Source organism: Polypterus senegalus, chromosome 2, assembly GCF_016835505.1.
Source record: "Polypterus senegalus isolate Bchr_013 chromosome 2, ASM1683550v1, whole genome shotgun sequence".
NCBI classification, from domain to species: domain Eukaryota; kingdom Metazoa; phylum Chordata; class Cladistia; order Polypteriformes; family Polypteridae; genus Polypterus; species Polypterus senegalus.
The window spans coordinates 94699223-94717549 of NC_053155.1; the positions used below are offsets into that span (position 1 = coordinate 94699223).

Sequence of the window (18327 nt, forward strand, 5' to 3'; positions counted from 1 at the left end):
AGATGAAGTTGGAGATGTAGATTGGTAAATTAGAAGTTATGTCTAAAGGTACAGCACTCAGTTTATTACAACAATCTGGAAAAACATTTTGCAAAACTTCTTTCACTGATTTAGTTCTTTGAGTAAGCTTACCTTCATGCCCTCTTAATAACAAGACACATACAAATAACATTAAGGTACACAGACCTCCTTCTTGAATATCACAAATAATATGACCGCTAGTTGCATTTCCAGTTTTAACCTGGTTTAACAAAAGACTTTAAAACTCAAAGTACTGATATGCATCAAATTGTGGGACACAAATTATTTAGTTCCCACTTCTGAGTTATCTATATTTGGCACAATCTCATTTTCATTTTTAAATCAGCACAGAAAATTATTTTTGCAACATTATTAAAAATGAAAGAGTATAACATTACAACTAAAGTTATAAGAGCTAAAAAACCACGCTCACATTGTAGCTGTGACTTAGTCATACACCGTGGAGATTTTAAATGATAACTTGACTGTTATTTTGTTGAATTTTACAAATAATCCCAAGAATATTTTTTCCTTTTGGACAGCATGTGGAGTCAATGGTCAGTGCTGCTGCCACTTGTGCCCGGTTAATGTCTTCATGTGTCTGCATGTGTTTTCCTCTCACATTCTGAAAAAGTGTGGTGGATTGGCAATTCTGTCATGACACCAATGTGAATGAGTGTGTGTTTCCTGCTTTGTGTCCTGTGCAGCTGGAATGGACTTTTAACATCCATCCATCCATTGCCTAACCCGCTGAATCCGAATACAGGGTCACGGGGGTCTGCTGGTGCCAATCCCAGCCAACACAGGGCACAAGGCAGGAACCAATCCTGGGCAGGGTGCCAACCCACCGCAGGACACACACAAACACCAAGCACACACTAGGGCCAATTTAGAATTGCCAATCCACCTAACCTGCATGTCTTTGGATTGTGGGAGGAAACCGGAGCGCCCGGAGGAAACCCACGCAGACAAGGGGAGAACATGCAAACTCCACGCAGGGAGGACCCGGGAAGCGAACCCGGGTCTCCTAACTGCGAGGCAGCAGCGCTACCACTGCGCCACCGTGCCGCCCGGACTTTTAACACCATCCCCAAAACTGTAAAATGAATTAACCGGGACTGAGAAGTATATATTACAATATTTCCATCTTAAAGACCATGCTGTTTCTACACCATAACTCTGTAACTGAAGAACACTTAAGTGTGAAATATGGCAGAGAATTAAACATTCTGCTTATTTTATGTTTTTGTATAGATTAGGCTTGCACAATATACTGTGTGTATGTTTATATATATATATATATATATATATACTGTATATATATATATATATATAAATACTGTATATATATAAATATATAATGCCACTGTCACTGAGTATCTTTCTTGAGGTGTAGTCATGAGCATTTACATTAGCCATGAAGAGAACATAGTCCAATTTTTGATGTTGGGTTCTTTGTGAAACTTTTTACTCCTTGAAAACATCTTCACATATCTCCCACTCCTGAAGGGATCAGGACTAACCTCATTTGACTCAATAGTACTGTTTTTCCATGATAGAACAGAAGATTGTCTTTTTTTCTTGGAATATTAGTATTTGTACTACTGTTTCTGGTGTACAGAAATCTATTTTTTTCAGTCTTAGATTGTTTTGTGTGGGTATTTTTAATGTAAGAACAGTAGTGTTGTTTGATATTGTATAAGAATTAGAAAGTTTAAGATTTCCATACTTGCGTCTTAGTACTTGCAGATTTTGATGGCATCTTCCTCACGGGTTAACTGTGTGTGTGTGTGTGTGTGTGTGTGTTTGTGTAAAAAAGCCACCGAGTTGGAAATTCAGTGAAAGGTGCTTATGAGGTTGGCTTTTGTGTTAAATATGTATTAAATATAAAAAGAAAACTTTAATAAAGCTAACGATTTGCCTTCAGCACAGGTTTTTACTTGGGATCGAAAATACAAAGAGTAAAGATGTTTAGCCTTTGTCTAGTTTCTGTCATTTCAAGAGATGGAGGTGATGCTATGGTCTTCAATGCCATAAGATTTCACTGGAACAAATGTGCTAGTTTCAGAGCAAAGTAATGAAGTGTACATACTCTTCAGTAATGTATAGTGATCAGTTAACACATTCTTCAGTGAGACATTTTGCTTTTACATACTGTTTCTCATCTCTGTATCTGGATATACTAACAAGACTATCATTCATCTATGAGTTGGGGCTTTGCTGTCAAGTTTCAATAAAAGGTTGTAGCTCAGGTCTGTGTCTAAAGATGAAGTTGAAGTCTTGTGTGCATGAAAAGAAAAGAGGTCAATGCCACTTTGTTTTTCAGAGGTAGTGCTGAAAATTAGATGAATTAGGCTAATTCGAGATTGCTTTATCAAAGTATTCAAATATTTGACATTAATTGTCCCATACATTGAGTTATATTCTCTGGGCAGCAATATAATGTTTCTTTTTCGAAGTGCAGTTCTCATTTTCTCTCAAAGTACATTTTGACTGCCCTGAAATGTAGACTTTTACTTCTTAATATCTGACGCTAACATACTTACTCTACTTAAATTGCCATCATTTTAAAAATTGAATGGCACTCAACATATTCAAAATGTGTCCTCTCAGCATGTAATATAAAAATAAACCAGTGCCTTTTTTTGATAACCATTGCAAATGGTCTGGCTATAGTGGTATGTAATACAGGTAGTCCCTAGGTTACGGACATCTGACCTACGACTTATGAACAGGGCTGCAGCTGCGATGCATGCGCCTCAGTAACTGCTGCACCGTCATTTTCGGCCTGGAGACGCTGCAAGCGGTGGCTGAACGGGGGCAGGAGTGGAGCGATTTCGCTGCCCACGCAGTGTAGTGCCCGTCGGGCGGCTCCCAGCAGCAAACAGTTTCACTGCCCACTCACCACACACGGCAGCCCTGTTCATTTTTGGTGGGCGGCTGGTAAAGCTGCAAGCGGTGACCCGGTTGTGGCTGAATGGAGGCCGTTGAGGGTGAATGGGGCGGCGGGGGGTAGTATTGTAGTGTGCATCAGATGGCTGCCTATTGAATAAGGGCGATTCACTACCTGCCTTTGGCCACACCATGTTTGTTCTCGGTGGGCGAATGCTGCAGGCAGCATACTGTAGTGGAGGTGACTGTGAGGTGGGCTGGTGATGAACTGCCCGTCGATGCCCCCATTCATTCTCAATAGCAAGCCTGCTTGTACTGTTACGTACATAGCAGGAAGTTGTCTCTTGTCAGTACATCAGACGTGTTGACAACTGGTGCCTTCCTGCTGTGATAGCGTACACAGTGCTGTGCAGAAAAGCTCATCTTAATCTTTTGTCTTCACCCTTCAAAAATGTCTCTGAAACACAAATCTAATGCAAGTGCTGGTGATACAGTAAAGAAGAGAAAAATCATCACCAATGAAAATAAAGTAGAAATAATGAAAAGGTCAGAGAGAGATGAAACTCCATCATTCATTGGCAGAGCACTTGGTTACAGTCGGTCAACAAAAGCATTTATTAAATTTATGTACCTGTTAAGACTTACATACAAATTCAACTTAAGTACAAACCTACAGTCTCTATCTCGTACGTAACCTGGGGACTGCCTCTACTTCCCATAGTTTCATATACCATGCCCCAAAGCCTTGATGATTTCTTAAGCACTAATGCTTGACCTGCCTGGAACAAATGCAAGCCAAAACCTGCCTCTGAATGGGACTAGGAACTCCAACACACACATCAACTCACTAAGGCAGTTTAATTACCCACCATGTACAGTTAAGTCCATAAGTATTTGGATAGTGACATAGTTTTCATAATTTTGGCTCTATACACCATCACAGTGGATTTGAAGTGAAGAAATAATTACATGATTGAAGTGTAGGCTTTCAACATTAATTCAAAGAGTTTAACAGAAATATGTGCCATTTAGGAATGTCAGCAATTTTTATACATGATCCCCCCATTTTCCAGGGCTGAAAAGTACAATTGACTGACAAGCTGTTCCATAGCCAGGTGTGAGCAGGTCCCTTATTATTTCATTAACTATTAATCAGATAGAATTTGCATTAGGTGCGAAGAGCTGTCCATGCAATAAAAACAGGCCATCATTATGCAGAAACCAAATTACAACATTTAACCAAACCAAAACACTCTCTGGGAGGTATGCTTATCATTGCCAAAATCTACTATTAAGTGAAGACTTCACGAAAGTAAATACATGGAGTTTACCACAAGATGCAAACCACTGGTAATCCTCAAGCTTAGGAATGACTTATTAGACTCTGCCCGAAAATATTTAAAAAAAAACACATTTCAGTTTCGGAATTACTTTCTTTGGACAAGTTCAGTATTTATCAGAATGATGGATAGAGAAGAATGAATATAAAGAAAAGAAGGAACGGCTCATGAACTGTATCATACCACATCATCTGTAGAATATGATGAAGGCAGTGTTACGGCATGGGTATGCATGACTGCCAATGGAAGTGGATAACTACTGACAAAAGCTGCAGGATGATTTCTGAAGTATACGGGGTTATACTCTCTGCTCAGATTCAGGCAAATGCTGTAAAACCGATAGGATATAGAATCACAGTATTCATGAACAATGAGCCAGAACATACTGTGACAGCAAACCAAATGTTTTCCAGTGCAAAGATGTGTAAAATTTTTCAATGACCAAGTTAATTAACTGACCTCAATTCAATTGGACATGTAAAAAAATTGGACCTAAAGACAGCTGCAGGAAAGGGCCTGGCAAAGCATCAGTAGGATGGAAACCCAGTCCTTGGAGAAAGCCATGGGTTCCAGACTTCAGGCAGTCATTGAATGCAAATGATTTGCAACCAAGTATTGAAAATGATTGTTATGTTCATGGTTATGTTAGTTTGTCCAAATACTTTTGAGGCCCTGAAAATGAGGATCCATGTATAAAAATGGCTGTCTTTTCTAATGGCTCATACAATGTCCTTGTTAAACACCTTAAATTAAAACTGCAAGTCTACATTTCAGTCACATTTTGAAATTTGAAATCCATTGTGATTGCGCACAGAGACAAAATTAATAAAATTGTATCACTGTCCAAATACTTGTGGACTTGACTGTAGATAATTTAAAAATTACAAAATGCCTGAGTCTGTGTATTGTGTTATTGAATCTCTTTATTTGCTACTATTATGTTGCTTAATGTTCCACATTGTATATCCATTTCCTTTATATTTACTGTTTTTTTCTTTGGCTAGACTTTTGGGTTTTAGTGACTACCATGGTGGACTTATATCATGAGATCAACATTGGTAGCTGTATGGTTTAGGGAATGCAGAAATAAACTAATTTGGGAAACTACAGCAACAAGTGATGAACTAAGATAGTTCAGTCAGCTGTCACTAAATAAAATAGTCTGTAAAATCACATTATAGTAATTGACAGCATATAGAAAAAATATATAATTTTTCCACCATCGCTGAAGAAGATGATGACAATCCTGTACTTAAGAAAACAAATGATCGATAATATAGAACCTTAAAGTCATAATTTAAATCACTTTTATGTATGATCTTAATATCTAGTCACTACTATAAAACTCAAGTCTTAGATTCTTGTTCATTCAGGTGAGCTATAACTGTCATTATATGACCTTTTATATACGATTGGTGAATCTAAAATAAATATAAAATCTGTTTTGCTACAGGCTGATCAACTTATGTTTGCTCTTCATTTTGTGCGGGGGATGAATCCAGAGCTCTTCCAAGAAAATGTAAGTTTAATATTTATTGAAAGTCAAATTATTCCTCAAATTTGTCTTCATTTGTTTTTTGTTTTTAAATTATTTTACCTGTGCTGTTTAGAATTATGTCTTTTCTATACCTTATGTTGAGTCACAGAGTAGGCCATCGTGCTTAAAGGAAGTGGCACAGTTGCTTGTTTCATGTTTTAATATACTGATTAAGAGGAGGAGGAGGTTGGGAGAATGCTCTGATTACACCATGTTGCCGCACCCACAACACGGCAAACCATCCGGATTGGGACCCAAGTGTAGCCGTGCAACAGGTGACACCTCAGCACCACACTGGAACAGTCTGAGGTTTTTTACAGCGGTTGTAGAATGATTAAAAGAGAGATGGCAAAATGAATTTATTACATAAACTTATAATAAATTGTTGATCATGAGTCTTTCAGAAAACACTGAGTTAACAATTCTGTGGTAACATAAATCCAGTATTAACTTCAATTCAGTGTGCAAATAAGGCATGTATATCTCTGCATTGTTATCCTGTTGTAAATGTGTATTCTCATCTTTTGTCTTCATTTTTACAAACATTGTCAGTTAATTCTTTTTCCATATTAGTCTATTCAATTTGTAAAAAGAAAGTTGCTTAGTGAAATGATATAATTTCTATGAACACTGAATTTTAGCCTTTTATAGACTGGTTTATCTTGCACACTGTATGCTTGAAGGACAAGGTTAACACTAGAATTCCTGAAGCCTACGAAAAAACTCATAATCCCGGCCTACCTTAAATCCTTTCACACCTCTACCATCAGCATCTTTTGTTTTTTAAATGCGTCGATCAGCACTAGCAGCAAGCAAACTGCTGTCCCATCCCCCGCCTTGACAGAGCTCAGCTCGTGGGCAAAAAGGTCTCCGAGCTCAAGCCAAGGCTGCTTATTTGCATGTGGGGTTCCTGGAGTTGTATAAGGTAAACAATACAGTATATCGCAATTTGGAATACATGCATTTATGTGTGTTCCATGTCTGCAAAGATCTGGGTAAGTGTAGAATGAAAGGAAATGCAAGAAAGCAGAAACTTTTTCAATGTTATACTAATAATGAGAAGAAGTTTGTAATGTGTGAAGACTTATTCCAAATACCAAATAAAGTCATGCACTTTTATTCAAGAATATAACCAAAGGAAAAAAACAGCATTCGATTTACATGTGGCCATCAATGAGATAAAAGCTCAAGCCCAAATGTCAATCGACAGGGAGTTTACATGTATTCTTGAATGGTGTACAGGCAATAACTGTTGCATTTTAACCCGAAGGTTCTGGGTTCGAGATTGGGTACTCCATGTTTGAGTAGTAAGTAAGCTGCTATTACTATTATTATTTCTACAATATAATAAAAACATACATTTGATTTGAGTCAGTAACACCCGGTGTAAATTTTGGCTACTTGTAAAAGTTAGCAGTTGTTTTTTTATTATTCAGTTTTATTCTCTCAGTGACGTTCACGTGGTACAACAAACTTGCCTCTCCCTCTTTGAGTTGATGACATGTCCATTCTTTTCACAAGAGCAACACTGTGGCTGATGCCTGCTCAGAACTGTTTGTTGTGGCAGCAATTAAAGATTCAATGTCCTGTGATCGCTGTCAGACTGGACAAAGTCAGAACCATAGCAACAGACAGCTTCTTCACAGCACTTTCGCCAGCTAATAGGTTGCTGCACTCTGCTTGGCACCATAAAGTAAAATGGTTCCACCTGCAGCTAAAGTCACTTCAGTACACAAGCAAATCGCCACGCTAGTGTTTAGATCTGGCAGCGCCGTGCTGACGGTGTATGCGCCCAAAAAGAAGCCTTTGATTTCTGTCTGTAACAGCACAGATGTGCAAAATAATAGACCAGACTCCGATCCATACTTATTTTTAACATTTATTTCTTGAAAAAAATATATATTTATAATGGGGGATAATACTGTACATACTGTAGACAATGAAGTATTGTTTTGTACTGTTCTTAGGAATAGAAGTTTGTTAACAATCCTCTGTCCTGTTAATAATAAGCCCTTTCACATTCTCCTAGGTAATATTCAGTTGTTAGTTCCTATTAAAATCAGTTTGCAAAAGATTTACAAAACTGGTTGTGTGAAAAAGATAAATTAAATAACATATTTTGTTTTCTACTTTCATTAATCCCCAATTACAATAACGTATTCCTTTGATATCATTATTACTGCTTTGTACCTTTACTGTTATAATCATAATTTTGTTTTTTATTTCAAATCTTGAATTTGAAATTTTTGGCATTTCATTTGAAATAATAAACATACAAAAGGAAGAGTAATACACAAATATAGGTAACAAAAATAGTTTTGCGTGTTATTTTTATGTTTTCAGCCAAAACCAGATACAAAGGGCTCACACAAAAAAAAAACAAACACAAAAACCTCACAAAAGCCTTTTCCCACTGTTCAGTGCAGCAGGTTACTCTACAGACACCTGCTGCATTTTACCTAACCTCCAATTGGTGCAACCAACACATTGCAGAAAATGAAACCAAGGAAGGGATAACAGACTAGCACAAACAAAACAACAAAAGCTACTGAGAAAAAGAATATCAAAATGAAAGACTGGCAGGGTAGTCACTCAAGTAAAATGGTCAAAGTATTGTGAGGCATCTAAAAAAAGCCTGGAAAGCAAGCCAGAATGTCCACATGCCTGCCCAGAGAGGTTGTACCCGAATGCGGCTTTGTCCTACACTATGCTAAAACACACTTAGCTTCAACGGTTCAAAAATAAGTTTAATTTACAAAATACAGTCCAAGCCCTACTCAAGGGAGGAAGACTGTGGATGAAGGGACAAACAAAGAATCATTATATAAGTGTATTTATTTTATAAAAGTTAGAAAATATTACAAAATGCTCGGAACAGCAAAAAGAGCAGAAAGAGTTGCCAACAAGGCAATCCTAAGCAAACAACTCCCAAAACACTCACCAGAAATCAGAAGCAAAATAGTCAAAAAGCCAATAAATACAAAGATTTGGCAATTCCAAATAAGAAAACACTGACCAAGTGGATACATTGAACCACAGAAGGTTGGCAATTTCCATTAGCCTTTTTATTCTTTACTGTTTGTCTGCTATTTATGCAGTACTTTTATTTAAGTATACTATGTATATGGATCTTTATACAATGCAAGTGAGCAGCAGGAACTTTACACAAAGGAAGAGCTATGTCCACTCCAAAAAAGAGACAGCCTGGCAGAGCGCAGCTCATTCCGGAAGAATTGACGAGTAAGTATCGGGTTTGCAGGGCTGGTGCTAAGGTAAAGGCAAAGCTTGCAGACAAATGCAGGAAATATAAACCATATACAGTATTCTATCAGTGGTAATGGGGAATGTAAACCCATCATTAACAAGATGACAAGCTAGCAACTCTAGCATCGTGTCTGTCGGGTGTGCAGTTTGTTGTCTGACGGAGATATGGCTAACTGACAACATTCCCGATGCTGTTGTGGACATTCTTAAGTTCACAACTAAAAGAACCAACAGGGATGTTAAACATGGGAGACTCATTTGAAGTCATATTCACAACCATCATGAGACTTCAGGTGCAACACCTAGATTTCAATCATATTACACTAAACTCTCCTCTGACTTCCTTCTTTCAGTATTTTGACTGTCCCACCAGAAAGAACAGGACATTTGGCCTTCTTTATGCAAATGTGAGGAATGCTTACCAAGCCCCTCCCCTATCCCCAGTGGATAAATCTGACCACAATCTGGTTTACCTAAAGCCTCAGTACAAGCCTCATGATCAAAGACAATCCACAAATAAACACTCCTTCAGGAAATGGTCTCCTGAAGCTGAAAATCTTAGAGACTGTTTTGAGTCAGACTATCTGAACTCCTGTATGGACACTCTTGTTCTTGTTGAAACATTATGCAGTTTTGCTTATAACATTGGTCTACAAAAAATATTTTTGTTTGCTACTGGGAAACAGCGATTTATTAAGCTATTTACACTGTTTCATATATGAAATTGGAATTAAGCTAGCACGTCAGGTTTTTGAGATATACATTATTGATGTTTTGCCATCTTTGAATATCAATATAATATATCAACACAACATCTGGAATTTGAAGTATATCCCACCAAAATTGTTTTGATGTATTTATTCTGAAAACAATCCAGAAAGTGATACCAGAGACACGTTAAAACATGTTTATGTCAATTTACCTCAATATAAAAGCGAGGTTGTTGTGCTCAAAAATGTTTCAGGCACTTGCTGCTGCACTTGTACTGCATCTCTTTCTCCCTTTACAAGAACCAACAGTGGTCTCCCATTATTCTCTGAGTAAATTTTCCCTGATATCTGTTTTCTATCACCTTTATATCTTGATGAAATCTTTCCCCATGCTCATCGCTGACATCGCCTAGATTTGGTGGAAAAAAGTTGAGATGAGAATGTAAAAAATGCATCTTCAGTGACATTCTGCCTCCCATAAACTGATATGCTGTGACTGCCAAGGAAATTCTGGGCAGCCTTCACGAATGCTTCCCATGTTGCTGACTCAGCTGGCTTCAGTTTCCTTTTGAACTCATCATCAAGCATCAGTTCATGGATTTCAGGACCAACAAAAACACCTTCCTTAATTTTGGCTTTACTTTTCTCGAGACCAAACTTATTTCTTATATGCTGATACGCATCGTTGTTTCTGTCCATTGCTTTGACAATTTTCAAAGTTATGGTGAATCTAACGAACAAACTGTTCTGAAATGCAATGTTATGTTAAGTAAACAGTAAAACAGACTACCGACTGCAGCATTATGTCTGAATTATGTCACTATGCTTTAGAGTTATAAGATTTGGTAATCAGTAACAAATGTTTTTTTTCTGTTAATTCAAAATTAATAACTTTTAAATAAAATGATGACAAGGTAAACAATTCACAGCTGTTAGTAATGTGTGGTGAATTTGTTTATCTCAATGGCATCCCTAGTGGAATTACCGGTATTTATCAAATGGTTATCCACCTTTACTGTCCTGTCACCTTAGTTGTCCAAGACCTGGAACATCATAACTAAAAAATGGGACATGCTAAAAAAAAACAGTTTGGTTTAAGGATTTGCAGTCAGCCAGTAAAATTTGTTAAAGTAAAAGTGAAAGAATCTCAGTAGCAAAATACGTATTGACCAGTGTAATAAGCCCTCTATTACCAGTGATGTTAAGGGCTTTCTTAACAAGAAGAAGTGAGCATTCAAAAACAAGGACCAGTCAGAGCTGAGGAGTATACTAAAGGAACCTAAAGCTCAACTAAGATAAGCTTAAGAGTCCTAAAGGAAGAACCTAGAGCATACGATTTAGCGAAATAACATCAGGGAGGTTTGGGATGGTATGAAGACTATCAAAGCCTATAGGCAAAGGAATGGCTGTACAATAGAAGACCATGTTGAGGGAACAAATGAGTTCAATCTCTTCCACAACTGTTTCAACTGGCTTTTTCCTGCTTTAACTGCCATGAACTCACCAGACACCAACCCCTCCTTCACAACTGCTTATTAACCTCTCCCCCAAGCTGTCACCATAGATCATGTAGCCTTTTTCACCCACCCGTATAACAGCAAATCAGAAGGTACCAACAGCTCCCCTGCTTCCCTTTCTCCTGTTTTATCACATCATCACTGTTGACCAGATTAGAGGAGACTACACCCTAGGAGGTAGTTGGCCCAGAAAAGGTGTGTCAAAGACTTGTGTTGCTGATCTTCAATCTGACCCTGCGACTGGGGTGGTTTCCTACAATGTGGAAGACCTCATGTCTCATTCAGGTTCCCAAGAAAGTGAGATCCAGTGAACTCAATTAATTTAGGACTGTGGCCATAATATCTTATATCAAAAAGAACTTAGAGCGGCTACTTCTTCATCTCCTCAGACCATTGGTAAATCGCGCACAAGACTCCCTGCAGTTTTCCTTTCTTTACTTCCTTCACTAGACCCACTCACATCTGGACAAAGATGTGGTCCTGCGAGATCGCGTTATTTGACTTTTCCAGCACTTTCAACACCATCCTGCCTCTCATACTAAGGGACAAGCTTTCCAGGACTGGACAGGACTTGCACCTGATGAATAGGATTACTGGTTACCTCACTGGTAGAACTTAGTTTCTCAGACTGGGGAAATGCACATCACACACTGTAATCAGTAGTACAGGAGTTCCACATGGGACTGTTCTATCTCCTTTCGTCTTTACTCTCTACACATACAATTTTAGCTACATTTCTCATTTGACACTGCCATTGTGCGGAATATCAGGAGTGGACAGGAGGAGTACAGGGGTCTGGTAAATGGCTTTGTGGGATGGTGTTGGTTAAACCAACTGCTGTGGAACACTTCCAAAACCAAGGAGATGGTTGTGGACTACCGCAGGACTAGACCATCACTGAGACTTGTCTCTACTGAAAGACCTATAAATACCTTGGAGCTTGGACTGGTCAGAGAACACAAACACTCTGTACAGGAAAGGGCAAAACCGGCTCTATTTTCTGAAGAGGCTGGGCTTCTTTAACATATGTAAGAAACTCCTGCAGATGTTCTATCAGTTGGTGGTTGCCAATACTCTCTTTCATGCTGTTGTGTGCTGGGGGTAGCTTGATGAAGTGAGATGCTGATTGTATTGACAAGCTGATCAGGCAAGCAGGATGCCTTGTGGTTGGCATGAAAATGAACACTATGGTGACAGTGACAGAGAGGTGGACACTGTGCAAGCTGCTATCTATTATGGATAATGAACATCACCCATTATACACCATAGAGCCATTAAACTCTTTAACTCTTTGCAACAGAGGCAGGGGGTGGTTGAGTTCTGGGCCTGTTGTACCTTCTCTTCTCTTGTGGGGACCACCTCATAAGCTATATTAGCTATCTGATATATTATTAGTTGGTCATCACTATATAACCTTTTTCATAATGTGTCACTTTAAACATGTTGCCCTATCAGCATAAGCCATGTCACTTTATTTTATTTTAATATTATATCACTTTAGTATCTGTCACTTTAATATTATGTGCTTCCTGACACTTTGGTATTAGTAATATTTGCACAATTCCAATTGCATTGGCATTATCGTATGCACCATCTACATTACCCGTATTAGACTGTAAAAGCAGTACTTAGTTAATGTTTTTTGTATATTGTGTACTTAAATGTTTGTATCTAACTTGGTATAATTCCTGGCTACTGATATCTATCTATCTGTCTATCTATCTGATCACTGTTCAAACAATGAAAAATAAAATACAGAGAAAATAAATGACAAATGCACAAACCTGTTCTTCACTTTAGCGGGAGATTTTTTTTTGCTTTGTTACATTACTGGCTACAATTCTAATATATTCAAGTATGTTTTGATTTTATTGATTTGCATACTATACCCATATAAAAGATATATATTATTAATAATTATGTTATTTACTAAATTATTAGACACAAAGCCAGTACCTTGTGGAAGCAATTATTTTCTGTAGACTTGAGGGAATTCTACATCTGAATTCAAACTAGATCCAGAAATAAAAGGCCCTAAACATGTCATAAGGTCTAAGCAACTCTTATAGTTGTACAAAACAATAAATCACTAAATGAAAATCATCTTCTTCTTCTTCTTCTTCTTCTTTCAGCCCTTTAGGGGTTGCCACTGCGGATCCACCCATCACCTGCATGTCCTCTCTCACCACATCCATAAACCTTCTCTTAAGCCTTCCACTTTTCCTCTTGCATGGCAGCTCAATCCTTAACATCCTTTTCTCAATATACCCAGAATCTCTCTTCTGCACATGTCCAAACCAAAAATCTCTAAATAAAAATGTTCCTAATAATTAAGAAAGGGAGAGAAAGAAATTACTTTTTCTATTTAGATTCTTTGAAACATTCCACATGGTACTCTTTCATCGTAAAGCTTTCTTGTTTGTTAGAGTGGTGTTTAGTTATGTCTTAAAATTCTGGTTTTGTCACTTAATTGTGCAAGTAGCAGCTGTGCTAGGTAGGTCAAATGCATAGCCTTCTTCAGTAGTCAGTACACTTTTTTTCACAAAGTTTTATTAGTTTAGATACTGTGTTTTCTAAACACATATTCAGTTTTCTTTTGCCTGAAGCAGAAAAAGCAATTTTATAATCATTCTTCCTTTCATCTAACATAAAGTAATGAAAGTTAAACGATGCTGGCAATGTGATAAAGTCAAAGTACCATTTGTATAACAATAGCCCAAAGTGAAGCAGGTTGACAAGCACCTTTGTATGAGTTTTTTTCGATGTATTCAGAGTGACTGAAATATAATGAATAAACAGATTTTATGGTTGTAAAGTATGTCATTGATTTCCATAACATAAGACTAAAATAATGAAATGCATACAAATTAAATTAAGTATTGACTATAAGCAAATAATATACAGTATAATCTTACTTGTACAGAACCCAGTGATTCTTTGACATTTATTTATAACACTAAAAAACTTTTTCTAATATGTTTTTTATCTTTTCTCCCTCATTATCTCTAGGAATGGGATGCATTAACTGGACTGATAGTTGGTGATATGATAAGAAAAATGGTATGTTTTTGTTGTAAAAAAGTGTTAACATTTCAATTTGAATGTGGATTATCCACAGTGTATTAAATTAAATACCTTAATTAATTGTCTGTATTTTTGCTTCAAGGATTCTCAAAAGTCTCAGAAAGACCAAATCCCATCATGGATTGACCAAGAAAGAAAAGCTGCAGTGAGTTTATTCAAGGTATAGTACATACTGCTTTTTGAAGCAATTTATGATACATTTAAAAGTAGCAAGTATAGAGGTGTTAAGACATTTTTTCACTTGCTAAAGCAAAAATGTACCTGATTTTTAGACTGTACCTGACTGGTTACAAGGGGTGGGGAATAATAAATGAATATTTTTGTCCCAATATATTATGGATACATTGTGAATAAGAATGGAGATTTATTGAGTAATTGATTGTTGCTTGATTTGTACTGTGAACTGATACTGGGATCTGTAAAGCAGCTCTAATGCCTATTGTGCAGTATTTTTGGAAAAGTAGACGCAGTGTATTCCTTTATCAAATTCTCCATACTGAAGTTGAGCATTTTGTTTGACCATGTCACTTTTAAGACAGATATTAATATGCATCATGCTGCGCTCAGGGATTCAGGGTCATATTAAAATGAAGTACATCACAAGCTAAAATTGTCTTTCAGTTGACAGGAGTATGTCAGAGGCTTCTGCTCTAGAAGTACAAGTAAAGCTCTGCCTCCGCTTAAAATGTCACAAAAAATTGTGTCAAATATGTACTGTTGTATTTACATTACTATTACAAAGAGTGTGCTAGAATGTGTTTGACTTCATGTTTAGTTTATTCACAATCTGCAAATATTTACTGCAGGTCATCTAACATGATTTTGTTTCTCATTCATTCCCATGGCAACATAATCCATTAAAACCCATTGAAGTGCAGCTTCAAAGGACTTCAGAATATGGTTTGTTTTAATTGCAGCAAAGCTAGAAGTTTATTTTGCAAATGCTTCAAAATGTACTTTCCGGGGTAGCTCAGTGTCTTTGGCAGTAAATGGGGCAGTGGGCTGGCAGAATGTTGGGCTGCTGCATGTTGTACTGTCAAAGTAGGTGGATCTCTTTTTGATTGACAGTGTATTGGCATTGGAGCATTTCAAGTTCAGTTCCATTAAATCCGTTGCCTAGTGTAAATAAAAACATAAATATAGGTCCCTTGAGTTTGCCCCTTGTTTCAGTTTAATAAAGTTTGTTAATTTCAGACTAGGTCATGGAAGGTGGTGCAGGAACTAGTCATTCAGGGGTCAACTGTGTGATTTCTGGGTGTTTTTTTTAAAGACCTGGAGTTGGATAGTGCAATGCCTCAGCTATACAAGCTATTGTCTTTAGTGGCAACAATTGGAGCTACATCAGTTGGTGTAGAGAGGCACTTCTCCTGCTTACGATGAGTCAAGTTTTATACCCGCAACACAATGGGCCAAAACCATTTAATCAACTTTACTCTGTTGGGGAGAGGAAACTGGTCAAGTCTCTGGTAAAAACTCTGAGTTGGTATGACAGGGTCACAGTCCATTTTCTACAATAAGAAAGGAGGGAAGAATTTACATATAAATAACATGATGCAATAATTGACTGATTTTATGAGGTAGGTCTAAAATGTACTTCCCCTGTTTGAAAGACCACCAGCCGCCACTGAGTACATGTAGGCTCATTTATAACACATTTTCTATTCACACAATAATGTGATCAAAGAAATTCAAGAATCAAGAAACCTTACTTTAAATTGCTCATCACATTCAGCTGCTGTGTTCACAAGTTCCTGCTGACGCTTTGCTTGCTCTCAGACTACTGTAACTGGCTAAAGTGCATCTCCATGTGAAATGTAACTGGCTTGGAATGAAGGAAATCTACATGAGCAAAAGAAAAGAAGTCAAAAACACATGATAGATCCTTGCCTCCATGGTCATTTAACTTAAACCTTTAATCGGTATTTCAGAACTGAAAAGAATTCAGTGTGTTTTGCTTCTGTTTAAAATTTTTGTTATTTTGAAAATGGCATGTTAATGGTTTAAATATATCCTAAACATTAAACACACATTTTTATATTTTTAAGCAATAAATATGAAAGCCACTTAATTGACATCAATACTACAATCATATTATACAACAGTAACAATATTTGTTTCTGTGCCACATAGGCTTGTTAATTAATTTTCCAGTGCTGCTGTCGCAAATATTCAAGTGTTCACCAATAGAAAATGGGCATTTAACCTTTTGAAATCAGAGTGCTATACTCCATTACACATAGATGTTGCCTCATGCTGTCACAGAGAGTAATCTCATATATATTTGATGGTCACCATTAACTGATATGTACTTGGGCTTCCTAACTGGTGTACTGGAATTTGTTAAAATAATCCTCACTATTAGCCCTAAAACTGGATGGGGTGAAAATTCTTGTTCATGACTAAATCTCATCTTTACTAACATGATGACCCACTCTTGAAAATTTTAACTTAATTATGTATAGTCAGCTAAAGGTGCATGACATTGTAACAGACATTTTACTCCTCAGAACAACCCTGAAGGTCAAAATGATGTTTTTGAATGATAAAGTAATTGTAATATGAAAATACAATATTAATGCAGTATTTCAGTTAATTTCTGATAATATGTTTTTGTGTACATTGGAAAAAGACTACACCATCATTACATAAAACTTTAAAAATTATATGTTTGTCAAGATATTCTCTTCCAAGGTGCACATTGTGTTTATGTTATAATAGAAGGATGCTATGCACTTGTGTTCAACAAAAAAAGTTTCAGGCTACACTCTTATGTGTGTGTGTGTGTGTATAGTGGTCTGCAGGGGGCGCATCAGCACCACAAACCCAGCACAGACAGACAAACAACACACAGGAGTCTTTTATTATGTGGGAAACATTTCCCAAATTCTTTCCCACCAGCAAGCACAGCACAAAAACACAAGTATAGTGCACAGCAATGCCCTTTTTTCTTTTCTTTCTCTTTCCATCTTCTCTTACCTCTAGCTAGCTCCATCTTCTACCTCCCAGCTCTGGCTCCTGGAACTGTGGCAGCTGGCTTTTATGTGACACCCGTTGGCATGGTCCGGAAGCACTTCTGGGTGAGGTAGGAGCCCAACAAAATAGGTCTTTCCAGTCCCTGCTGCACCCCCTGGTGGCACTCATGGTACCCAACAGAGCTGTGGGAATCCATGGTGGATGCCATTTTTATTCCGGGCCAGATAATGCCCTTTGCACGCTGTCTCCCCCAGTCCTTCCAGTATAAAGGTGTCCCAGCCAGGCATGGGCACCGACCGTCTGGCACTATATATATAGTGCACCCATTGCAGCACCTTGATGCATTTAAGCATGTAAATTTTGTCAAGATGATCTGCTGAAGTTCAAACCAAGCATCAGAATGGTGAAGAAAGGTGATTTAAGTGACTTTGAATGTGGAATGGCTGTTGGTGCCAGACAGCTGGTCTGACTATTTCAGACACTGATAATCAACTGGGATTTTCACGTGCAAGCATCTCTAGGGATTGCAGAGAATGGTCCAAAAAAGGTAAAATATCCAGTCAGTGTCACTTCTCTGTTGATGCCAGAGGTCAGAGAAGAATGGCCAGGCTGGCTTGAGCTGACAGAAAGGCAACAGTAACTCAAATAACCACTCATTACAACCAAGGTGTACAGAAGAGCATCTCTCTGAATGCACAATACATCAGAACTTAAAGCATATGGGCTACAGCAGCAGGAGACCACATAGGGTAACACTCTAATCAGATAAGTACAGATAGCTGAGACTACAATTAACACAGGCTCGCCAAACTTGGACAATAGAAGATTGGAAAAACATTGCCTAGGCCAATGAGTCTCAATTTCTGCTGCAGCATTTGGATGGTAGGGTTATTTGGCATCAACAACATGAAAGCATCCATCCTGCCTTGTATCACTGGTTCAGGCTGCTGGTGGTGATGTAATGGTGTGGTGAGTATTTTCTTGGCACA

The 18327-nt window shown here is 37.7% G+C and overlaps 1 protein-coding gene across 1 annotated transcript in view; it reads left to right on the forward strand.

The window, feature by feature from the left end:
- LOC120523157 (cytoplasmic dynein 2 heavy chain 1) overlaps positions 1-18327 on the forward strand; it is a 417821-nt gene that overhangs the window by 228621 nt on the left and 170873 nt on the right. The window contains exons 72-74 of the mRNA XM_039744175.1: positions 5707-5772; positions 14291-14341; positions 14448-14525. Coding sequence (XP_039600109.1) covers positions 5707-5772; positions 14291-14341; positions 14448-14525 — 195 coding nt within the window. The remainder of the gene's footprint in view (positions 1-5706; positions 5773-14290; positions 14342-14447; positions 14526-18327) is intronic.